The sequence below is a fragment of the Melanotaenia boesemani genome, chromosome 24 (assembly GCF_017639745.1).
Source record: "Melanotaenia boesemani isolate fMelBoe1 chromosome 24, fMelBoe1.pri, whole genome shotgun sequence".
NCBI classification, from domain to species: Eukaryota; Metazoa; Chordata; class Actinopteri; order Atheriniformes; family Melanotaeniidae; genus Melanotaenia; species Melanotaenia boesemani.
This window is the reverse complement of record NC_055705.1, coordinates 9409903-9436514: the sequence shown is the minus strand read 5'-3', so window position 1 is coordinate 9436514 and position 26612 is coordinate 9409903. Positions and strand designations below refer to the sequence as shown.

Here is a 26612-nt window from a genome sequence, read left to right as displayed (position 1 = left end):
ATGTCCTGTCCAGTAGTAGTGCTCTTATTCAGTCTGTTAGCTGCATTTTAATTAAACAGTTGCCTGTTTTAGTCAAAGGAGAAAAGTTTTAATTTCTTGCATTTGTCCTGTTTCAGTCATCTCTTTTTGCAAGCCAGCATGTTTTCATCTTTATGAGGACATATTATAAAACAAACAAACATATATTTAGGTATCTACAGTTACTGCTAATTCAAAAACCCAACATTATAACTTCCCTCTGTCTTTAAATATGGCTTACTTTAAATAAGTAAGCAATCTTATCTTTTACTACCACTGACTTTATGTTCTAATTAGACTGTTGTTGCTTTACCTCATCATCACATCATCAATTATACATTCCACTTAAAGGACTCCGATAACAATGCTCTTTATCTAATGTTTTATGCCACTGCTATGGAAGCTGACTTTTAATTGGCATCATTTTTTTTTTTTTTTGGTAATGAAATGTACCATTTTTGGCTCCACCATCACTAAAATAAACTTGTAAATGTAGTTCAAACATAGCCTATATAATACCTCTAATACCTGAAACAGAGGAGTGGACTGACAGGGACTTTGGGCTTTAATCAGCTGGTCTTTAACTGAGTTCAGTCCTCCTGTGTGTGCTGCTGTATGCACAAGCAGTACAGAGTGTATGAGACCAAACTGCAGACAAGAGCAAAATTCATATTTAAAGGCCCATTTATGCTCCCTTGCGTACGTAAATAGGGACGTCCATCTCAAACCTTGTCATACGGCGCCATCCTCACACTTCCATGCATCTTTATGTTGCCATGGTTATGATGTCCATTCCTCCCTACTGGGCAGTGCTGAGTTCAGAGCTCACTCCCCGCGATCCCACGTCAGTTTCAGACACCGTTTGGCTGCAATAATGCGTCGCTATAAAGTTGTTTCCAACTGCCCAACACGCCCTAAACACTCACAAAGCAAAAAGCTTGCGTGATTTCTACAGTCCCGTTTCAGAGCGGATTATCGGGACAAATCAGCTCGTAACACACCACAGACCAAATGATAATTGGACAGGGAAATCTCACGATGATCGTGTGTTTGCCGTCCGAGATCGGGAAGAGGCAAAATCGGAACAAAAACAGCCTTAAAATCGTTATGCTTACCAGGTCTTAGTCACATCAACGCCCAGAAAGCAGCTGGTCCTGATGGTGTCCTGGTCCTTGGAGACTGTTCCAGGGAGCTGGCTGGAGTCTTCTGCCATCTTCAAAATCCATAATAGGGCCTCCACCCAAGCAGGCAGCAATAACAAGCCTAAGTGCTTTTAGACCAACCTGTTGTTATGAAGTGCCTGGAAAGGTTAGTGCTGAAACACGTTCTGTCTGCTATTCCAAACATTCTGGACCCCCACCAATACGCATTAGACCAACCTACGATGCCATTTTTACTGCCCTCCATAGTGTGCTGCTACATCTGGAAAAAACAGGAACATATGTGAGATTGCTGTTGGTGGACTATAACTCTGCTTTTAACTCCATCTCACCAAGCAGACTGTTCCATGTGCCTGTACCCACACGACTGCACCCCGACCCACAACACCAGCATCATCATCAGATATGCAGTTAGCATTGGAAGCGGTGGGGCTGATCGGGGCAGGGAATGAGACTGCTTACGGGGAGGTTTACAGAAACTGGTGGGCAGTAAACACCATCGATTTCAGGAGGAAAATCAGCCTCTTGTAATAAATGGGAAAGATGTGGAGAGAGTAGCAACCCTCAACTTCCTGGGCACACACATTTCAGAGGAATTAACAGGCTGGTCAGGAAGGCACAGCAGCAGCTACACTTCCTGAGAACCCCTAGGAAGATAAATCTACCACAACGCCTGCTACTGTCCTTTTATCACTGCTCGGTAGAGAGAGTCATAACTCATGGCATCCTCGTGTGGGTCAACAGCAACTCAACAGATGATAAAAAGTCTCTTTAAAGAAAATAAACGCATGGCTTCCTGCTCTTGAGGACATTTTCACCTCCTGCTGCCTTTTAAAGGTTAAACACATATTACAGGACTCGTCCCATCCAGCTCACCTCCTATTTGAACTCCTGCCCTCAGGCAGCCAGAGGAAAAACTACCAGACTGTTCAACAGTTTTTATCCAAAAGCAAACATCACATTTAAGACCACATTCTATAACTGACTATGTGCAGATGAAGTATTTGTGGAATCTTTTTGAAGTGGCATGTTTTTATTTTATAAATTTTTTAAATGTGAAACTTTGATGCTTACTGTGCAACATGTTTACAGTGTGGGTGGTATATGTGTGAGTGTGATCAGCATGCATATTTAAACCTTTTATTATTATTTATTGATACTTAATATTTAAGTGCTCTGCTTTTTTGACAGTGTCTTCAATTTTGTGGTATTTTAAATTGATGATAAAGAATGTAATTCTGAATGTAAAATTGAAAGGAGGTGAGGTGGACAATCATGATGGAACGAAGGGCTGTTGTACCGTCTTTCAGAGGCAACAATATAATTTTGCTTAATTTAAACATTTTATTGAAATTAATATCCAATTATCAATATATATATATATATATATATATATATATATATATATATATATATATATATATATACACATATGCATATTTTTTTTTATTTCTTTAAATCCTCCTACCAATTAATTTAGTCTGTCCTGTCCTTTATCTTGTTTTGTTTCATCCTGCCTGTCAAATGTTGGTTTTGTCCTTTGTTGTCTGTTTCTGCTTTTTAACACTTGGGTAAAAGTAGGGATGTCTAGCTCTCATCCTCGTGGGCCACAATCCTGCAGATTTTTGATGCTTCCCTGCTCCAACACACCTGACTCAAATTAATAAGTCATTGTTTAAAACTTTATAGGCTGTTAGATCCATTGATCTGAGTCAGGTGTGTTGAAGCAGGGAAACATTAAAAACCTGCAGGACTGCAGCTCCAAACGACCGACTTTGGAAATCTCTGGGTTAGAGAATATTGAGAAGTAAATAATTTATTTATTTTATTTCAGTGAAACTAAATTGTGATTTCCCTCCCACATTCATAACTCTCTTATACATGTTTTGTGTCTTTCTGATCAGGCCGGTCAGACAAACCCTGCAGTCAAGCTGTCGGTGGTCAACCTGTTTGGTGTGACACACATTCAGGAGCTGCAGCCTCCAGATCAGCTCAGACTCAGGTGACGACACATTAATGCAGCATGGGAACAGAAAAGGCAAACCACTCCCTGATCTGACCGTCCTGTCTGATGATCTGCAGAAATTTCTACGTCACCATGGTGAAGTGGATCAGTAACACGCATCTCGCTGTTCGCTGGCTTAACCGAGCCCAGAATGCCTCGCTGCTGACGGTGTGCGACACCACGATAGGAGTCTGTCTTAAGGTAGGTGCACTTCTAATGGGAATTATTTGTAACTTAGATTTAATTATATTAGTAAAAAACTAGTTTCAGATGTAAACAGGTGGTAAACTCTTGTACATCACAAGTTAAAATCATGAAAATATATTGTTTAGACGAACAATGCAAGAAATAGTTGCTGAAGTGGGCGTGGACACATGGCCCGTCAAACATCAGCCCCTGCAAACACTTTCACTTATGTTGTGGAATTTTTAGTTATCAAAGATCACACACTAAGTGAGAATCGAACAAAGTAGTTTTATTAAGAGCCGGCCGGCAATGAGAGTCACACAGTCAAAGGAGTTTGTCTGCGAGAGTCTGCCAGATACAAGTGAACTCAGTTAATATACCAGGCATGAGCTGATAACATCACAGTAGGAGGTCATTGTTTTAAATTTCTCACATAGCTGTTAACAAATGTTACGGAGTGAAGGGTGCAAAGGAGGAAGCTCATTAAACTCTCAACATCTGTTGAGGGGATGAGAAAGGGGGGGAAGGTGTGAGAAGGAGTTCTTATCTAAATACACAGACATACAAAGGGGATGAGAGAGGGGGGAAGGTGTGAGAAGGAGTTCTTATCTAGATACACAGACATACAAAGTGTAACCTACAAACTATAAGGGTATATATTGTAAATTTTCCATTACAATCCACCCCTTTGATTAAAATGCAACATATTAATCACACATAAAGAGGTTAAATTTTCCAAAGAGATTGATAGATCTTCCACAGTCCATGCTAGTTCCCCAACCCCCCACCAGGGCAAAGCCATCATAAATCCTTTCATCTGTGGAGAGAAGATACCGCGTTTAACACGATGGGGGTGATGAAAGGGTTCGGGAAAAGGCCGCAATGTACCATTTGGGGTTAGAGTAAACGCAGAGACATCAGGGAGCAGATAAGCCAGATAACATGTTCCAGACCAATTGACAGGAAGGTAAATATAAGAGTGTCTGCCACATGTCCAAACCATGTTCTGAGGACATCCAAAGCCGGTATCTGATGGGATATAAGACCAAATGGTGTTAAGAACAGAATTATTGTACATAGGAAGGTCAGGAAAAGGTAAGAGAGCTGTAAGGTTAAACACAACGACTCCTGAGGCCCACTCTGTAGAGGGAGAACTATCAGGGAATAAATCACGAGGATTTAAAGTGAACGGGTCAGAGCGTTTGGGGCAAGGTGAGGATATACATGAGGCTGAAATGATACGCTGACAACCTAGAGTGTGTCCTAAAAAGAATAGTGCATCTGTCCCATTTCGCTGAAAACAAAGAGGTGGAGAAGAATATGGATTTGTACGATCCCTTAAGCGGAAGACAGTTCTGGATGAAACACAAGTGGAGTTTGTGTTGCTGGAAAACTCAGCTGGTCTCCTCCAGGAGAGGGGAGGGCGCTGGTGTGGCCAAGTAATGTTCCTAGGGTGTAATCTATTACCCATGATCAGAGTCCACAAAGTGGTATTCAAAGGGACTGGATATGGAATAAAAACTGATTGAGTGGGTGTGGCATGCGGCACCAGTCCACAAACATAGCAACTGTCATTTGTCAATTTATGAGCAGACAAATTGGCAACTTGCCACCAAAGATTCTCAGTGTGATCATGATGCTGAAGGATGTGGTTATCTCCTCCTGAGGGAGGGTGCTTCTGTCCCCTGCAGTCGTCTGGCGGGTTGGGACGAAGCTGGGGTGCGTTGTGTCAGGTGAGGTCCGGTTGGATCCAGGTACCAGAGGAGGGAGGTGATAAGGATGAAGAGGATGACGCACGACCATCCCCTCACGGCAGTCTGGGTGTACTTCATGTTGTCCCGTGGAGAATGGACCATCTCGCACGGGGCTGACCTCAGGGATTATTCTGCCCTGTGGTTGAGAGGTCAGCTGGAGTTGGGGTACTTTGAAACCTTCTACAGTGGGACGCGTGAATCCACGTGGACCTTTCAGCGACCTTCACGGCTGTATGAGTGACCAACAGGACCTGGAAGGGACCCAGCCACCTTTTAGACCGCCAGTGCTTTCTCCTCGTCTCTCGAACCAAGATCCAATCTCCCGGAACCAAGGAGTGAAGCAGATCTGATGCTGGGCGTGGCAGGGCCTCTTTCACCACACTCTGCACCTGTGAGAGAACTTTGGACAGATTTTGACAATAAGCAAGCATGTTACTTTCACAGTATGTGGTAGACACGGAGAGTCCTGGAGGATCCAGACCAGTGTAGGGAGGTCTGCCAAACAGAATCTCAAATGGACTAAGATTTGTCCGGGCACGTTTCCTCATTCTCATGTGCATAAGAATGAGTGGGAGGGCTTTTGGCCAAGACAGTCCTGTTTCTTCACAACATTTAGCCAACTTACCTTTTAAAGTGGCGTTCTCTCTTTCAATTGCTCCGCCTGATTGCGGGTGATAAGCACAATGAGTCTTAAGCTGGAACCCCAATAGTCCACTTACCTCTTTCAGGGCCGCATTTACAAAGTGTGAACCATTGTCAGATGAGACCTTAACTGGAATCCCCCATCTTGGAATGATTTCGGTCACCAGAGCCTTAGCCACGACTGAACTTGTGGCATGCTTTGCTGGAAAAGCTTCAACCCACTTTGACCACATGTCTACCATAACTAGACAATATTTCTTACCTTCTGCAGGTGTTAACTCAATGAAATCCATCATCAAATGATCAAAAGGCTGATTAGGTGGTGTATGACCAGCTGGAGGGCAGGCAAGAGGGCGGGCGGTGTTATAGCCTGCACAGATCAAACATTTTTTGCAGTAATTTTCAGCCACCACAGTGAAGCCTTTTGTGAACCAAAGAGATGTTGTGGAAGATACCATCCCCCCTTTTGACACATGGTCCAACCCATGTGACAACTTAGCAAACCAGGGGAAGAAATGGCGAGGAAGGCAAGGTTTTTCATCAACAGAGCGCCATACACCTGCAGAATCAGGGGTGCAGGAGTTAGCCTTCCAGACAGAGCGTTCCTCTGGAGTAGAAAAAGACTGGATGTCCTGCAGAGAACAGGGAGGAGAGTGACCCTCTTCTGTGAGAGGAGAAGAGGTGAGAATGTGCGGAGAGGCTGACAGAGCTGCCTGCTTAGCAGCCTGGTCGGCCAAGGCGTTGCCACGGGCAACAGAGGAAGTGTCTTTAGTGTGAGCTTGACATTTCACTACAGCGACATCTGAAGGAAGAAGAATAGCGTCAAGGAGAGCCGCAACCTGTGTGGAGTTCAAAATAGGCTTACCATCAGATTTCAAAAAATTTCGGTGACGCCACAACGCACCAAAGTCATGAACTACACCAAAGGCGTAACGTGAATCGGTATATACAGTCAGGGACTTACCTTGTGCGAATTTACAGGCCTCAGTGAGAGCAACAAGTTCAGCTGTCTGAGCAGAGAATTGTGAAGGGAGGGAGCCAGAGAGGAGAACTTGATGCTCATCACAGACAGCAAAACCCACTCTGTTCTTACCAGAATGGTCTCTGAAGGAGGAGCCATCACAAAAAAGAATGAGATCAGAGTTAAGAAGAGGCTCATCAGATAAATCTGGTCTCGGAGTGCAGATTTCAGACAGAACAGTCTCACAACAGTGATGAACACCATCTTCTGCGGTAGGAAGAAGAGTGGCAGGGTTAAGTGATGTACACCGTTTCGTAGTGATGTTAGGCATATCGAGAAGAACTGTGGTGTATCTCAGCCATCTAGCTGCAGACAGATGAGAAGTCTTTTGTTCGAGCAAAATAATGGATACAGAATGAGGAACAAAAACAGTTAGCTCACTGTATCCCACAATGTCACGTGATGCAAGTACAGCCTTCTCACATGCAGCCACAGCTCTCAGACAGCCAGGAAGACCCGCAGCAACAGAGTCGAGCTTGGAAGAGTAATAGGCCACCGGGCGCTTGTGAGAGCCGTGCTGTTGAAGGAGAACAGAAGACATGAAACCATGTTTTTCATCAACAAACTGAAAGAAAGGTTTGGCTGGTTCTGGCAGAGCCAGGGCTGGAGCAGAACACAGCGCTTGTTTCACAGACAGGAAAGCCTGCTCAGCCTCCGGGGTCCAGACGAAATGGTCATGAGTAGATAGATTCTTACCATGTATACAGGAAGTCAGGGGGGCCTCAAGTTCAGAAAAATGTGGAATAAAGGCCCGACAAAACCCTACCATACCTAGAAATGACATCAGCTGTTTCTTGGTAACAGGTTTTGGTGCTTTCTGAATGGCCTCAATCCGTTTAGGGGTCAGGGCCTTGGTGGTGGCAGAAATGTGATGCCCTAGAAAGATGACTTGAGGCTGGCAGAACTGTAGTTTACGCAGACTGGCTTTATGACCCTCAGAATGAAGATGGAGGAGGAGGGCCAGTGTGGCCTCCTCACACAAGGAGGCAGAAGGACAGCAGAGCAGAAGGTCATCAACGTAAGTTAATAAAACTACGCCCTGTGGAAGCTGCAAAGAAGAAAGAGAATCTCTTAGTACCTCATTGTAGATTGTGGGGGACTCACAGTACCCCTGGGGAAGCCGGGTCCAAGTGTATGGTTTCCCATTGAACTCAAAAGCGAACCAGAATTGGCTGTCTGGATGAACAGGAACAGACGTAAAAGCATTTGCCAGATCTACCACGGAGAAATGTGTAGCAGTAGGAGGAATCTGCGACACGATGGTGTGGGGGTTGGGCATCATAGGGGCCCGTGAAATAACTGCTTTATTGACAGCTTGGAGATCTTGGACAAAACGCCAGTCAGGTTTGGCTGGTGGTTTACGTGGTTTCATGATTGGGAAAATAGGAGTGCGAACAGGCGAATTTGGACAAGAAACAACAATACTACTCCTAAGATGTGAATTAAAGACAGGTGTAATACCCTCCAAAGCTTCAGGTTTGAGAGGATATTGCTTCTGGCAGGGGCGGTAGTCAGATTTCGGAGTGATGACTACTGGGGGGCAGTTCTTAACCAGGCCCACATCATGGGGCGAAGTGGCCCATAAATCAGAGGGAACCTGAGAGAGAGATGGGGGAACAGGTGGCAAGGGTGAGTCAGCAGATAAACATGTCAGAAAATCATCATCTACCAACTGAACACTTTTCTGGCAGTGAATCACAGAGAGCATGCTCTGCTTAAACACACCCAGCCTTGGAGAAAACAAAACTGCTGAGTCATGAGTGGATTGCCACTGAGACTCTCTGAGAGCAGTAGCAACAAAGGGGCCCAAATCCTTCCACTCAGTCGAGTGGGACTTGGAAAGAGACACGTGTGGGTGTGTGTGACCAACAACTTCTGTTGGTCAGAGGTTAGTGAGACAGACAAAACACACATACTTTCATTCCAAAACATACATGTCACAGTCAGTTTGTCAGAGCAGTCCCTAAAAAAGATTTTTTCATACTGCTGATCTGGCCCATCAGGACAGATGTAGGATGTGCAATGTAATTCCCTCTCCCCCATCACCTCTGCCCCAGGGGAGACTCTGGCTCTGCAGAGGGACAGCCAGTGTGAAGAAAGAGGGGAGCTTCCCATTTTCCACTGATAAGCATAGCAGGGAGCTCTTGGGTTATATTTAACCATCATTAAATCTTTTTCCTCAGTGTCAGAAGATGAACATGATATGGTCAGCCCCTGAGACCCAGAGGAAATCTGAATTCCCAGTTTGCACATAAGATCACGGCCCAGTAAATTTACAGGACAAACTTTGGACAAAAGAAAGAAATGTGTAAATGGATGCTCACCTTGTACTGAGCAGGTTAAAGGTACCGTGAATTTTTCTTTGTCATGATGGCCTCCAGCAGACACAGAAATAACAGTCTTACCACTGAGTGGTGGTGTGGGATTTAGGGTGCCTGTCTTAAGAACTGAGTGAGTTGCACCACTGTCAACCATAAAAGAAACTGGTTGATTATTTACAGACAATGTAAACAAAGGAAAACGTTTATAAGCTATAGCAGCTAAATGAGTGTATGTGTGTGTGTATGTGTGTGTGTGCATTTCACTTCCCTCAACAGTTGCTGCAGCGAAAACTGTGGTGGGTGGAGAAAAAAAGCTCCTCTGGAGTCCTGTCTCCCGGGTCCGCCCCTCAGTCAGCCTGCTGGTATTCCTTCTGGTGGGTGGGCCCATTATCCTGAGGGCAGTTATCCTTCCAGTGTCCATATTGGCCACAGCGATGACACGGCCCATGTCGTTGTGGGCAGTTATCCTTCCAGTGTCCATATTTGTCACAGCGATAACATGCCCCACGCTGTTGTTGGTTGCCGCCCCTCTCTCGTCTTCCTCTGCCCCTTCCTCTGCCTCTCCTATCTCTATTGGATTGTGGCTGATTTTGGGAGGTGAACAGAGTCAGGGCTGTTGACATCTGTTTTTCTTTCTTGGATTCAGCTTTTTTCTTGTTTTCATCCATGACATCTTGTGCGTGTTTTGCTTGACGTTGAAGCTGAGCCAGTCTGGTCTCATGTCTCATCCCCACATACTGTCTCTTCACCACTTCCAACATATCTCTGTTCATACCTTCAATGATGGTCTGACAGAGAAGGCGTTCCCATGGTCCTGGAGTGTTCCCCAGTTCTCCTGCAGGGCGCTCCAAGCCAGAGTGTCTGGTGAAAACAGTTTCACAGCGGTGTAGAAAAGCCTCCATGCGCTCATCTGGGCCCTGTATCAGATTTCTCAGGGCAGCCAGGCTTCCTCGATTAGGGAACACAGTCTTTATGCCATCACAGAGTGTGGTGATGGCTTCTCTGTAAGGTCGGTTCGGCTCATCGTCCCAGTTTGGATTTTTCAGGCCGGTGTCATCAGGAGGGAGGTGGGGACGGATCTTAGCCAGATCACTAGCAGTGAGCATTTTAGCAAGAATTTTTCTCAGTTCAAGTCCAGTGGGGCGGTGTTCACGGCAGAAAGCTCTCCACTCCTCGCTAGCTTTCTCACCATCTTCAGTGGGGTCAGGAAGATTTTTAGCATGTTCCATGATTTCAGAGGGGGACCAAGGGCGATAAACCAATATGGGGCCGGTGGGTCCTGATACTTCCACCATGGGGGCACTAAAAACCTCAGTGTCTTCATCTTCAGCAGTATTTTGTCCCAAAAATAGGCCCTTTGCAGTCTGTCCAAATTTGTAGAAAGGGGAGGTTGCTGACACCTCCGGTCCGTAGATCTTCCCGGACTTGGTACGTGAAGGGCTGGTCATGTCTGCTGACGGTCTTTCGGTTCCCCCTGTAGCTTGGCCATGGTTGGAGTCAGCGGGACCCGATGTCTCATCTCTCCGTCGGTCCTCTGGATGACGCTGCTGAGGCTGCTGGGGCTGCTGTAACACCGGGGGACAGGAGTCCAGATCTGGATCCACCTTCAGCGCCTGTAATCGTTCCTGCAGTGAACGATATGGAGAGGGTTGTGAATGCCCTAAATTATTATTATATGGTGGAGGTGCACTAGGCAGGGATGCATTATCCCTCCTGTTTCCTATATCTCCAGTCATATCTAATCCCCCACCCATTTCTTTAGTATTAGCTTTCCTAACCCTACATTCACTCTCATTCTTCCACATTTCAATGCATTTATTATGCCGTTCCCACTTCTCTACATCCGTTGCCTTGATTTTCTTTTTTTTCTTTTTCTCATCCCAGTCCTTCTGTGCTGCCTCATTCAGCTTATCTAATTCCTTCTTACTCAAACTCCCGTTCTCTGGAAAACCATGTTTCTTTGTCCAGTAAGTCATGCAGTCTGTGCAGTCAGGTCCATATTTCTTTTTCATATCTCTTAAAATTTGGGAGTCCCATTTACTCTCCTTCCCCGTCACAGCTGTGTTTCCCATTTCAGCTAGGACGTCTCCTTGCTGGATTTTCTCTCGGTTTTCGGGTCGCCCAAACCCAGGCACAAAAATTGACTAAAACGCCTATTATTACCACCGAAGTTTTCACCTCAGTGCCGGACTAACTCTACTCTACCGCAATAGAATAGTAATCTACCTTGCCTCACAAGATAGCGGGACCCTGCGAAAAGGAGCAGTAAATGGGAGTCTGATATGAAAACTTCTCACCGTGTGTGATTCTGGATGCTGCTCCACACGCAGACTTCGTTCTGGATATCAGTGGTGCCTGAACGGAGTTCCTCCGCCGTCCCCTGATGGTTAAGGCTGACCCAGGGGCTGAAGTATCCTTCAGGATGATCAATCACGGGTTCTGGTCCTCCGGTCAGTCACTCAAGATATCCTGCCGACAACGCCAAGAATTGTTGTGGAATTTTTAGTTATCAAAGATCACACACTAAGTGAGAATCGAACAAAGTAGTTTTATTAAGAGCCGGCCGGCAATGAGAGTCACACAGTCAAAGGAGTTTGTCTGCGAGAGTCTGCCAGATACAAGTGAACTCAGTTAATATACCAGGCATGAGCTGATAACATCACAGTAGGAGGTCATTGTTTTAAATTTCTCACATAGCTGTTAACAAATGTTACGGAGTGAAGGGTGCAAAGGAGGAAGCTCATTAAACTCTCAACATCTGTTGAGGGGATGAGAAAGGGGGGGAAGGTGTGAGAAGGAGTTCTTATCTAAATACACAGACATACAAAGGGGATGAGAGAGGGGGGAAGGTGTGAGAAGGAGTTCTTATCTAGATACACAGACATACAAAGTGTAACCTACAAACTATAAGGGTATATATTGTAAATTTTCCATTACACTTACAAATATGGAAATTTGGTAGATTTGTAGAACATCCCTACACCTACAAAAAAGCCTCCAGGAGACATATGCTGAAACGTACAGGAAGTCTGCCATTTTGGTTCAAATACACAATTTTGGTGTTTTACACGTAACAGTTTACTACATATTTGATCATATTCTCTTCAAAGTTGGTCAGTACACTGAAGGCATTTGTGGTTAAAACTTGTTTAAAACTTTCTAATAGGATTGGGCATGTCAGCCAGGGTGATCCCTTGGAGTCTGATGTTTTACCCTGAAACACAAAACTGATATAACTCCCACATGCAACAATCAATCTGCACCAAACTGAATATGTTTAATGCTAGGACAGGAAGTTATTCTGAGTTTAGCAGCTGATGAGCCTTCACTGGGAAAACTCTGCTTCCTTTTACGTCCATGGTAGGAAGACAAATTTTGATATCATGCCATGACATCGGAAGTCCTCATAAATCAATCATATTTAATTTGATTGCCACCAACTTGCACTGCTTCATCAGGGTCCAAATGACTTAATGTAGTCAACGCTGTAGCCCCGCCCACTGAGAACTGAGCATATCAACTGGGTAGCCTCCAGTGGCCTCCGTTACTGCACATGAATACATTTCATTAAACACTGCATTAAAGCAGGGCATGGTGTAAACCTTACTTCTGTTTAGAGTCTCCAACCAAATGCCTTTTGGTCTCAACATTGTCCTCATCACATTAAAATAAGACGTTTGTTTGTTAGAACAAAGCAAATGGAAACAATTCCACATGTTCTCACTTAAAAATGTCTTACAGATGATCACTGTATCCATCACACATAGCAAAAATTGTTTGGCCCACATCTGTGACGTTGACTCCATGTGAGTATGGCTGCCAAAACTTGCTGTGATCTGTGTCCAGGCTGGCTTCTCATGTTTGGGCTACTTGTGGCTCGCCCAACACTTGACACGTAACCCACGTCCAGGCCAACAACTGACATCTGGCCCACATAACAATTGCCAGTGCCGTAACTGAGCCACAAGTGCCAAAAGTAGTCTGTATTAGGCCCAAACATGTCTGCTACCAGGGTGTAATTGATCCAGATTTTCAGTTTGGATCAGTGCTATTGGATTGCTGATCATTGAATCATGTGACAGTGCAGATTAGGGTGACCAGATTTTACTTGTTAAAAACAGAGGACATGTAGTGGTGGTGATAGGGGGGTTCTATTTGCAGGCTTTAATCAGATGCAAATAGAACTTGATAGAAAACATTCAGTGAGATCCCTTTCTTCTCAGTACACCACAGCAAAATGTAGACAAATTCTGATTTATGTTTCATAAATCATAATAAATATATAATTCATAACTGAGTGTGACGTTCTGGTTGGAAGTGTTTATGGCCCCATTATATGGTAGATAGATACAAATGATGAAAAGGCCAACTTTCCTCTGCTCTTTTTCATTTTTACTGAATTTATATCGTCCTCATAAAAAACTTGTATGTTTTTATATTTTTTGGGACAATAATTAAATAAACTGTGTGTGTCTTTCTGTTCGATGTTTGTCCCTTTATAAAGCAATAACATAATAAATATGTAGAAACATACAAACACAAATAAAGAGCAAGAGAAACTTGTCTTTGGGCAGAGCTGATGTGAGCTTACAGCTCTCTGCTTTCCCATGAATCACCACCAAGATGAAAATTGGATTTTTTTCTGTAGTTCATCCGTGAATTTACATATATGTTTCTGCATTTCCTAGTTTTACTAGATACTTGGACACTCAGATCTAAAACACCTGAACAGCTTCTTCCCCAGTTTGTCAAAACCATCAGTCAAAAACACAAACCTTGTATTCGCCTGTCTTATTAAACAACCACGGAAAAAGTGAGGGAGTGAAACCTCACTGGGACTATATGAGAAGAGAGATTCACTCACACAGTTTTGATGCTCAGCTTAATAAGATGAGGTTATAAAAACACAAAGTTATGGTGCATCCCAGTTTAAGTTCAAGCAGGTGAGAGGAGGAGACGTCGTTACCAGATAGCTCTGGTTACGTCTTACAAAGACGGCATATCTGGGTAACAGAGGACGTTTGGTCACTATAATGTAGATTGGGTTTTTACACCCCTAAATGTACCAAGCAGAATTCCACCAATTGTTGTAAAGAGGTGCATCACGAACAAGATCAGAACCTCCTCCAGTATATTTTATTGCAGATTAGGCACACTTTCTTTAAAAATTGAAAGAGCGTTTTAATGGAGTACACAATAAATGATGGAGGAGTTTATTCATTAATGAGGAAACAATGGTAAATAAATACACGACCTTCAGAAAGCTGAACCATTATTGCTCAAGACCACTTAAATTTTTTTCTTTGGGCGTTTTGTCCCACTCATTTCTGTTTTTGCTTTGTTTCGACATATCAGAAAGGTAAAAGCTGAACTTTCATGTTTTGCTCTGTCATCCAGAGACACGAGGAGTCCTCAGAGACATGGATCTCCAGACAGGTAAGTCGGATTCATGCGTCTCTCTGCATAGTATTTGACAGCTGTAACGTTGTTAAAATTAACCAACATAAAATAACCTGCAGATGTCTCATTCGTTTGGAAGTCAAACTAATTAAATGGACAAGTTTAAGCTTTACTTGCAGCTGGAAAAAAAAAACCAAAACAAAACACTGTTGTTTATGTCGTTTGGATCAGGGGGGCGATGACATGAATAAAGAAAAGGGAGGAGATAGGACCCCTGGGAGTCTAGATGAGTAGAGTTAGCAGGTGTGTGAGACTTCAGATGAGACCACTTGTGCATCATGAAGAGATGGAGATGGAAAAAAACAACAGAATAAAGAATTATATGTAAAAAAGAAAAAGAATTGGACTGATTGGCTCAAACAAAAGCAGGTCAGAGGCTCATTGGAGCAAAGCTGGGATGCCAAGTTTAGGAATGAGGTGAGTTTGACAGCGTGGGAAAAATGAGGTGACTCCCTGGGATAAGAGCAAGTGAGATGAAACAAATCTTCCTTTGTGGGCTTATGCCAAAAGCCTAAGATTGTGTACAAGAGATTGTGTGTACTCAAATCCAGCCAAATTCAGAGATAAATAGCAGATCCTAAATTAGCCAAAGAGCCTGCAGAGAAAGAGCTAAACATGTCTCTAATAAAGTCATGTTTTAAAGAGAATTGAATATAAGTTTTATTTGATTTTTACGTGCGTATGAGTAATAGTAGCACTAATGAAAGCTGAGGATTTGTACTTTAATGCAAAATCCATTCTTTGACTTCAGATTTAGGTGAGAAAATCAGGACTGTAAGTTCCTTTTCTGCAGCTGAGAGCGTTCATGTATAAAGTGTGTTTCTCCCCACAGAGACAGGAGCCGCTGTTCTCCGAGGACAGGAGCAGGTTTTTCCTCACTCTGCCCGTCAAACAGGGAGGTCAAGGAGATTTCCACCACATCACCATGTTCACCAAGAAGGTGACCGGAAACTGGCTTTGTCCTGCTTATTTCACATGTCTTTGTGTCTGATTTGTGTCCTTTTCTCATCTAATAAGTCTCTTAGCCTAGGCAGGATTTATTTCTCCTAGGAAAGTAGAGTAATTTTGTCATTGCGAGCACTGAGTGGTGAATTTAATCCCAACCAATGTGTCGCTGCTATTACCTGCAGCTTTTCAAAGATTTCACAGCTTCTACTGTAATATAAATTAAATCTTGTCAGGGAAAAAACAGCCCTGTTTTGTCACCCTCTTTGGCTGCTGGAGGTGTTTTCTGAGCCTAGTTATAATAAATCAAATGTATTGGTGTATTACGCGTAATTTCAAGATGACAAAACAGTAGCAGTATAATATATACTTATAATATTTCACATATTGGTGGCTTATAAGTCGCTAATAATTGTGCAAGCTGCATTTGTAGTTGTGGAGGAATGTAAACCAGGGTCGGTTTTTCCTACATGGGACTTTGGGTTTGGTCTAGGGCGCTATCTACAGGTCAAATTTATCAACATTCTTTGTTGGCATCAAAATGAAGATCTGTTTAACAAATCTTTTATATTTGCGCTCATTTTTTTAAACGCAAGTATGAGCAAGAATAATTTAATAAACATACTTTGTACTTTACTTGTTGCTTTCTATATGATGTGGTTTTTCTTTTAATTTAAAGAATGCATATAATAGGGGTGGGATTCTTCAGGTACATCACGATTTGATGACGATTCAGATGGCCGTGATTCGATTATAAAACCATTATTGAGGCATCTTTTTTCCCTGTATGATGACTCGTCACACAACCATTATTTATACTTAATAATACTCTTTCCACTATCTACTTTCCAAGTGAAACATGTAATATGATTTCTCATGTCGTGACAAACAACAGAAGAAAACTCCTTCATCTAGTAGTTAATGCAGGAAAACCTCTGTTTCCACGACTTCAGAACAAAACATGGAGCTGCATCAAACCCTAGTGGTCTTTGGTTGATTATATTTCTTCAGAACTTTTACTGCACCCCTCTACGTCTGACTACGAGCTACGAGCCACAGCCGTCTATTGTTTGACCCACAATGACCTTTGTGCTGGAGTCTACTTCCTGTATTTGGTTCATTTAAAGCTAACCGAGAGATACGTTTGTAGGTGGACCAGAGTTCACTTCTTTGATCCGCATTAGACTTCTGGAGGAAAGGAAATCACCCGCAGAGGCCAAAGTACTTCCACACGCTAGCTTTTAATGTGCCAGTGGGATTTACACTCAGCTATATGATTTAAGTGCACGCCACAGACGGTCCGGGCACTGCACTTCAAAACACTTAAAGAATACATTTTTTTTACATTTGTACATTGATTAAGAATCATCTATGTCCGCACCGCAGTGCCATCCATCCTTTCATTTTCTATACTTCTTAGTCCAGTTCAGGGCAGCTAGAGTCTATCCCAGCAGTTAGCAGGCGGGATGCAGGTACCCTGGACAGGTCGCCAGTCCATCGCAGCGCATCGCAATGCATCTAAAGAAAAAAACCTTTTTCCCCACCGCTAGCTTTGTTGATGAACACATCCTACACAAAGTTGTTCAGTCTAGATAAAATAAGTCCTTCAACTGAGACGACCATATTAGTCATAAGATTCCATAACAGATCCATAATGCCTACCTGTAAAATATCGCCCTCTACAGGTGGCAGGAAGAAATAATTTTAATTTCTACATCAGAGCAGACGTTCTCAAGTGTTTACTTTATAAAGTCACTAAATGCTCATAAGAACTTAGCGGACGGTAGATGGTGCAGCAGCATTTTGGAGAAGAACATTTCTCTATTGTTTTCTGCTACACCAGTCTACTTCAATAGAGTTTGCTTATTGCAGGGTGAGAAGTCATAAAACCGAGAAGTCTTTAATTTCCTCACATCTCTTTTCTTTCAGTTACGAAGCGACCAGGTTGAAGTTCGTCACTTAACAACAGGAGACTGGGAGGTGACGAGAATTTTAGCTTACGATGAAAATAACCAAATCATGTAAGTCAATTTGACTTTTCATCATAAATATGAAAATAAATAATCCCTTATCATCTCAAAGTTTATCAAGCTACTACAGTTTAATTATCATTTTACTGATAATATTCTTGCCAATAACTTAAGTACAAACATCAGAAATTACTAAATATAGGTAAAAGCTCAGTTTTTTGGTATTAAATAATTCTACATAAAAATGTGTTTTTCTGAATTCATTCATTAATGATCATTGAATGAATCATTAATAGTGTTTTATATTGAATAAATCTATATTGGCACATATTTAGGGGCCACTACCCACATGTTTAGCTGTTTTGCTCAAACTACAGAAACACAATCATTACAAATTATACCTCGTTGTAAAGGTAAGTAATCCGGCTTCAGTTCAGTTTCAGTTTATTGAACATGGTTAGACATTTTGTTTACACTTTCACAATCAATATAAATCATAATAAAACTCCACCGGAGAATTATTAACGAAAAGCAGAAACAAATTACCATTTGAATGTCTAATAAGTCCAAAAGGAATAGGCTGAAGCCTCAGCTTATTATGCCCTCCCTTTAGTACATTTTTAACTTAAACAATATTAACAACTACCATCACCGAAGTCTCGCTTTCAGCTTACTAACAAGTTTATATAATATATACATCATAGCATTTCAGACAGCACCCCTATCCCACTCCACTGGGTTGACTCAAAATATTCATCCGTCTTTTTATGCTTGCATACAGCCTTCTGTCTCAATATAAGATTTTATAACATTTTCTTTAAACATTTTTTTAAACTGGATAATTGTTGTACAATCTTTTAATTCTTGTTCTAACTTATTCCATAAATTAACCCCCGCCGCAGAAATACAGTGTTTCTTTACATTAGTTCTTATATAAGGTTTATTAAACACTTCACTCCCTCGAAGATTGTAAACGTACTCTCTTTTTTTAAACAGTTCCTGGATGTGAATAGGCATCTTATTAGTCTTTATATGGTACATAAATTGTGCAATTTTGAAGTCAATCAGGTCCTTAAATTTGAGAGCTTTTAGATGAATAAAAAGCCGATTTGTATGTTCTCTATATGTTACTTTGTTAATAATTCTAATAGCTCTTTTTTGAATTATGCAAATAGGATTTAGATTTGTCTGGTACGTATTCCCCCATACCTCTAAACCATAGGTCATATAAGGAAGAACCAGAGCGCAGTACAGAAGATATAGATTTTTCTCGTTCAAGAACAATTTAACTTTGGAAATTATTGCTAGAGATTTACATATTTTAGCTTTGATATGGTTTATATGAGGTTTCCAACTAAGTTTATTTTGTATAATTATTCCAAGAAATTTCACTTCATTCACTTGTTCTATGTCATTATCATCAATTCTTAAGTTTCTATCGTCGTTAATGGCACGATTTCCAAAAATTTGAAATTTGGTTTTATGAAGGTTTAAAGTTAATTTATTGAAATCAAGCCATTTCTTTAATACTATTAATTCTTTTTCAACAGTATCTAACAATGTTTCTAAATTCTGACCGCAACAAAATATACTAGTGTCATCGGCAAATAGAATTAAATGAAGTTTTTTTGAGACTAAACAGATGTCATTAACATACAGGATAAACAACAGAGGACTCAGCACTGACCCCTGCGGGACCCCGCAAGTCACTGGCTGCAATTGGGAGTCAGAGCCGTTAAGGTGGACATATTGGGATCTATTGTCCAAAAAGCTACCTATCCAAGAGAGTGCAATACCTCTAATTCCATATTTGAACAATTTTTTTAACAATAATTTATGGTTAACAGTATCAAAAGCTTTAGTTAGATCCAGGTATACCCCAAGTGCATATTGTTTATCTTCTATTGATTTTGAGATTTTTTCTATGAGATCCACTAGTGCTAATGTTGTCGTCCTTTTGGGCCTGAATCCATATTGTTGATCACTTAGTATGTTGTACCTTTCTACAAAACCATATAGCCTTTTATGAAATAACTTCTCCAGTATCTTAGAGAACTGTGATAATATAGAGATAGGTCTATAATTCGAAAATTCCTGCTTATCTCCAGCCTTATAGACAGGGATCACTTTTGCGACCTTCATTCCTTCTGGAAATATTCCTGACCTTAAGGACAGGTTAAAAATATAAGTGATTGGTTTAAGAATACATTCAATTATTTCTTTTAACACTGACATATCCATTCCATTCCAGTCAGCAGACTTTTTTGACTTACATTTTTTAACAATTTTAAGTACGTCATTTTCATCAGTAGCTTGGAGGAATATGGTCTTGTCAGATTGAGGTATTTTCCTTAAAAAGTCGTCAGCTTGGGAAGGATCTACTATGTTTTTTGCCAAATTGGGTCCTATATTAGTAAAATAATCGATCTGTAATACAACACTATTTGATATTATTAAAGGAGAGAAATATTTGACCAAACACAAATTTAATCGCCTTTTAAAATGGCTTGCATATTTTTCTTTCTTTACTTTATACATTTACAGTTCACCTTTTCTTGCCTTCTAAGCTGTGTATGTCCATGTTAATCCTCTGTTAGAAGATGAATTATGCCCTGTAGGCTCTAACTCATTAATGCCAGTGTCTAATTATAAGAGTCTCTTAATATTTCACCTTACGAATACTCCTACACATGAACAGCAAAGTATGAAAAATAGGGAAAAAATGTTGTAATAAATTATTATTTTCTAGCCAGTTTTCCATCTTGCCTTAAAAAAATGAAATGATTTGTTGTGACAATAAAATACATAATATTGATTTTAATTTTTCCTTTTCAGCTTTCGCCAAAAAAAGACAATATCACCACTGCTGCTCATAGCGCTGCTCGGTTCTTTAAGGAAAAAAATTTGTGTTAATAGTCGGCAGCAATATAAATATATTAAGCAAAGGAGGATGTATAGTGGATATATGGCCTTTTCCTACTTTATTTGCTCTTCTTTCCCTCTTGCAGATATTTCCTGAGCACAGAGTACGCTGCCAAACAAAGACATTTATACAGGTGAAATACACCTCACTAATTAATCCCCAAGTCTGTGTCATTATGCAACAGCGTGTGGATGGCACACTGGGGTTTTTGTGCTCAGGTAACACTTGTTTCTTTCTGTTTAACAGTGTGTCGACCCTCGGCTCGTTTCCACGGCAATGCCTGACCTGTGGCTTGAAGGAGGGGTGTTCTTTCTTTGACGCGGACGTCAATCCCGACGCACAGCACGCCATCCTGTGGTGTAAAGGTCAGAGACAGTTGGCACCAAATATGTATTAACCACATCCTGTCCAATCGTATTGGCCCTCCCTGGACCTATAACACATGATAAGGTGTCCCCTTTTTCCTTTTAGGGGTATCAGAGTGGAGGTTATATGGCCATCTGGATGGCAAAATTCCCATTTAGTTGATTTAATCCGATGAGCATTTTGGGAAATTTGCATTTTGCAACTTTCTTCAAGTTGCACAAAAATTCAAGTTTTGATGGATGATTATGTGTACTCAGACAAAAACAGTTTAAAGTAGCAAAACACCCTGTTGCTGTTACTAATCCCAACAAGCTCCCACACTGTACTGATAACTGATTGCAGACAGATTGGGCACACCCCAGCCTGATTACTGCTGCCTGGTTCAATCACATCACCACTTGAAGAACAATTTTGGCGCTAAGGTCCACTAGTAGCACACAGAGCCAAAATCAACAGAAATTACAGCACAGGTGATTAATACACAACAGTTGAATAAGAATTGCAAAGCTACTTTGTAAGAGCTATTATACACCAAACTCCGTTCATGAGCCTGTGGGTTGTCAAATAAGAAAGGAAAAGGCAAAATAAGGTTAGGAGAAACCACAGTAGTGAATAGAATTATGGGTTCTTTAACTAATCAGGACTATATGTTTTATTTCAACATGCTGAATCACCTAAAGTGATCTTGAAAATGGTCTGACATCTTCTGATGGGGGTATATGGAGCTAAAGACGTTACACAATATTTAATCTTTCCTGAAATATCCAAACTTGTGGGCTCCTATATAAAGCAAAGACTTGTGCAAGATTTAAGGAATATATGGTATATAAAAGAAGAAGTGACATACCATGGTTGTGAGCTACAAGCAGACCAGAGATGCACTCTACTACAAAAATGAATTATAGTGCCTTCTGGCATATCCATAAAAAAACCTAAATAAAGCAAGATGAAATAAAAGCGCCTGAGGTAAAGGGCAGCACAGCAACCTAACTTAAGAAAATTTGCTTAGTCAGTGAACAAGTCAAGCTTTGGTCACCCAGTAGGAAACAAAAAGTTGAGCTGCCTCAAAAAAAATATCCTGGACGAGCCCCCAGAGAAATGACCAATACAAATCAGAGAGTGACACAAATTATCACTAATTGAAAGAGGAATTACTGCGGTAGGTTTGGTAGAAAACCAAGAGAAGAAGAAGAAAAAGGACCTAATTGTCTCCAGACAACAGATATGACTTTTTTCTATGTTCAAGGTCATTGTCTGCATCAGCTTCATTCACTGCATGTTCTGCTGCATGTTTACTGGTGCAGCAGTGAAAAAGGTCCCCCCTCAAAATTTTCTACTGCAGCACTTTCCCAACATTGTTTAAACTATTTAAACTGGTGTTCACAGTATAAGACATATTCATATCATAACAACGACAAATATATATATATATATATGTATATATATATATATATAATTGTTTTCAGTACAAGCCAGTATACCCTAACCCTAACTCCATGAAGTAAACAAATCCAAGTCACACCAGACATGCCTTCACATTTATGGCCCATTGTACACTCAGAGAATTATGCACTGCATGACCATTAGAGATTTCTGAAAATGGCTAAAAGATAAATAGAATAAAGGTTTAGGAGTGGCAATTGGAAAAATATGTTTAGGCAAGGCAGTTTATTTGTACAGCACATTTCATGTACAGGACAATTCCTCCTGCAAAGGCTTCAATGTTGCTGCACAAAAGAAGTTGACTCTCAACACAGTGATGTCTAACAATGACATCAACGTTTCTGGTTGTTGTTACGTGTGGTCTAACTATCTGCTAGACCTTATATGTTCACTTAATTGATTTGGCTGCTAAATAACCTTTGAGCTTCAGTACAGTACAATACAACTATAATTCTGTACATTTTTTTTAAATTTTATTTCCATGTTTCTTTAATTCTGGATTTATTTTGAAGATGTTTGCTTTACAGACCCAATCATAATCAGGATGATCATAATTTTGCAACGAAATGTTTGCACGGTAGGTCGATGTCACCAGCTCCTCATGCTTCTTGCCAATTAATGGTAATTATTATACAATCAATTGAGATTAGATATGATCACGGCCTGCAGTTCAGAGACAAACTTCCAGAGGAAGTGGTTGATTTGCTGATGAAGAGACACCAGGCTCTTTTATTTGACTATTTAAATATCTCTAAAAATGTTAGATATCAAAGTGACACATCTAAGTCCCAAATGTTTAAGCTCCCAAACACTAAACCAAAAAGAAATGTATTAGCATGAGTTTTTCTTTCATTAAGAACATTTTGTTGTCTTTTCAGGTCCTGGCGTTCCAGCTGTGCTGCTTCTAAGTTTCGACAACGTGGACTGTGAGTAGTCTTTATTTACCATTCCGGTGTTTGTGTGATGTTTGCGTGGGTAGGCAGATGTGCTTTTGCTCATGACTGCTCTGAAATGGAGAATAGTTTGCAGCAATTAGGCGACATCATCTCATTTGTGTGGAAACATGAGCAGCTGGGTGATTTGATACGGCGCCAGACTGCACCGATAATTTTTACATTTCAAGACGTTTAAAGCGTTTTATGGCTTGTTTAACAGACAGTTGTCAGCCTTACTGTGCAGGCCTGGAGAGTGAAAAGGATGAAAGAAATGTACTGATTTGTACACACTTGTGTAATTTAATGTTATTCAGCTTAGAGGCTCTGCAGAAAGAAGCAAAATTATTTGAGATGTGCTGTTTTCATGCACTGTGCAGGAGGCCTGCATACCATGTGGAGAAGTGGTTACTAAAACAGAAATACTACGTATCTTCTAGATGAAGGGCTGAATAATTTATGTGAACTGCTGCTTATACTGCCTTTCCTTCTGCATGACACTATACCTCCACAGCTCCTTCCCGCCAAGAGGACAAAGAATTCTGGGAGAAAAAGAAAAGATTTGTACTGTGAGACGTACTGACCTAGGAAAACAGTTTCTGTCCACCATGGGCAGGCCAACCTTCCTGTGAATCATAGGAGAAACTATTATACAACTGTAATCTAAGCAAATGTCATTGAACACATCACTATTCTGACAAGTGTCAGTTTGTTCAGACCAGAGCAGATTTTGACAGCTATTACATTTATGTTGGGGGGCACTGGGAGCAATGCTTTTGAAAAGGGGTTGATTTAAATGATTGACACTTCTATCAACCAATCAGTCAGGACAAACTATAACTAACACCAAATTCACCTTAGAAACACCAATAACAAGCCAGACGAAAGTAGAAAGTAGACCTAAAGGTAGTATATTTTAGAAAGATAAACCCCTTCTTCTTTACGTAAACAACCTGGATCTTTGTGATTCATTTCAAGCTAACACAGATTCAAAGGAGTAGACTTTAGCTGTTTTTTCTAGCTAAAATACAAGTTATTTTTTTTACCACCAAACAACAAAAGCAAGACATGCTGAACTGTGTTTCATTTGGGTGGAAAGTAGAGGCATTTGGCTGAGTTTCGCCCCATCACACCGGTAAGTTACATGTTAGGCAGGGCCGGACTGGAAAAAAAGTCAGACTGGGAGTCATCCTCCCACCCCAAATTATATACTGCAAACTATATACATACAGGTCAAGTCATTATTCCATGTTGAACAACATTCATACAAAGCTATCAGCCACCAGTCCAGTTCTTTTCTTTCCCCTACCTTCACCAAAAAGACTCAATACTTCAGCCACAACAGGACTCCGATATAAGGAGGGGTTCCAATCTAAATAAAAAAAGTTCCCTCATCTGCATTTAACCTGGGCTAATAAAACATTCCTTATTGCCACAGTTTTACTACTATTTCAACATTTGTATGAGGACGGATGTGGACAGTATTTGTGTACAAACTAGTATAACCAAGCAATCTAAGTATTACAACATCAGTTTAACAGCACAATATATTAACAAATATTTTATCCAGGTTATACCAGGAAATTCAGATAATTCATATAAGACCTCCTGTATATCCAGGGTTGAAATATTAAGTAGCTTTTCTATTTGGGCAGAGATATAATAGAACTGCAACAAACCACAGAAATATTTATAATAGCAGGAAGAAGTTATTTACAGCAGGTACTGCCAGGATGTTTATCACAGGTAAACAAACATGGAGAATCTCAGCTAGTGACCATCATGTGATGTTCAGATAAAAGTTTGCAGCTTGTAACACACCAGCCGTCTCACCTGTATCACTGTTTTATTAAACGGTGAACTCACCTGCTGTTGCCACTGACTGCTCATGCTGCAGGTGGCTCTGAAAATATCTGAAAGTTTCTGACATTTGCCTTCTCGTCCTGATGTTCCTTTTTAAAAATAAAAAATAAACAAAACATAAGGTTCCTTTCTGTTCTCTCTTTCCTCTGTTATCCAAGCCCACCTGGGCAAAAATGTCCCTTTGCCTCCCTGCTGTTCCACCTCTGTGTGCTTAATTATTAAAAAAAAAACTTTATAACTATCATTTTGACCAATCGCAGGCTCGAGACAGTGCGAAGCAGTCCAATCTGCTACATCAGTGCAGTGCATTGAAAAGTCATGCCACTTAGGGCCCAGGCTGCTGGTAATTGTCCCGCCCCTTCTGTGGGGCCTGATGTTCTTCACATGCAATCCATGAACAATAACTTGGATTTGATGGTTTGAGGTGCATTACGGCTGAAATGAGCTTATCTGCAACCAGCAGTAAAACGTTTGCAGAAAACCATCAAGCACAGAGCTTAAACCTTTGACACAATTTAGTTCATTTTCATCTAAATTGAAGATGAATGCCTTTGCCTTTCCTTCTGCCTCCTCCTCGTGTTGCATATGTAATTTCCAGTGACATGGTATTAGTTTCACTGTAGGGCTTATATTCAGGGAGGACACCTACATTTTATTGATGGGGGGGCTGTAGGGGACATGAATAATGAATAGGAGGCACTGCCTCAAAAAAGGTTGAGAATCAATGTTTTTTGAGTTATGAGGTTTTCAAACTGTTTAAATATCCAAGATTAACTCACAAACTCTTTTTGTACTCGATTTAATATTTAATATTATAAAATCCACTAACAGTTTTGAAGTTGGATCCACAGTATTGACTGAAAGATACCAAAACAAAGTCCAATATCCATTTTAGAGTCTCTGGAATGGGTCTTTGATGTTAGTAAGAAATGTAAGGAAGTTTCTGTGAATTGATCTTCATATATCAGGTCAATCAGTGAAACATTCTGAAACTTATGAAAAAGTTTGATAGATTGTTTATTTTTGCCAACATGCTTTTTTTGGCACATGAAAATGGAAGCAGTTGTATTTTTATTACAGCAAAGCAGCTATACACAGTGATGGAAGTCATCTTACTCTGCAATATGATATCATTTATTGCCCTCTTAGGGAAATGTGCTTTGGACACATCTGCTTTCACAATATCTGCTCAAAGGTCGAAAGACAGGCATCATAAAGATTGATAAATCAACCATAAAATGATAAAATAGAATCAAATATAATATAATCCAGAGCATATCCTACTCAGGCATACATTTCCCAAACCCCATAATAATGAGGAAAACATGTAAATAACAGCCAGCTGCTACTGCACGACCTATTCAGCCCTTTTACATTTTTGAACTCTATACGTTAAGCCACAAGATATAATTCCTCCCCCATTTCTTCCCATGACGCATCTGAGATAGAGGACCATCATACAGAGACTTCTTCAGATTCCACAGGTTCTGTTTAGCTCATTTACCGTAACATCTCTCCATTCTATGCTCCTGTTGGTTGGTTAGTAGATGCAAGTTGTAGGATCATGCTCTAAAATTTATCCACAAAAATGATCACCACAGTT

General features: G+C 40.9%; 1 protein-coding gene across 2 annotated transcripts in view; it reads left to right on the top strand.

The window, feature by feature from the left end:
- Positions 1-26612, top strand: part of LOC121635798 (inactive dipeptidyl peptidase 10-like) — a 119885-nt gene that overhangs the window by 71397 nt on the left and 21876 nt on the right. For both annotated transcript variants that reach the window (XM_041979135.1, XM_041979136.1), the window contains exons 10-17: positions 3083-3180; positions 3261-3384; positions 14505-14543; positions 15400-15507; positions 17442-17533; positions 20491-20538; positions 20652-20770; positions 23093-23140. In XM_041979135.1, the coding sequence (XP_041835069.1) occupies positions 3083-3180; positions 3261-3384; positions 14505-14543; positions 15400-15507; positions 17442-17533; positions 20491-20538; positions 20652-20770; positions 23093-23140 (676 nt within the window). The remainder of the gene's footprint in view (positions 1-3082; positions 3181-3260; positions 3385-14504; positions 14544-15399; positions 15508-17441; positions 17534-20490; positions 20539-20651; positions 20771-23092; positions 23141-26612) is intronic.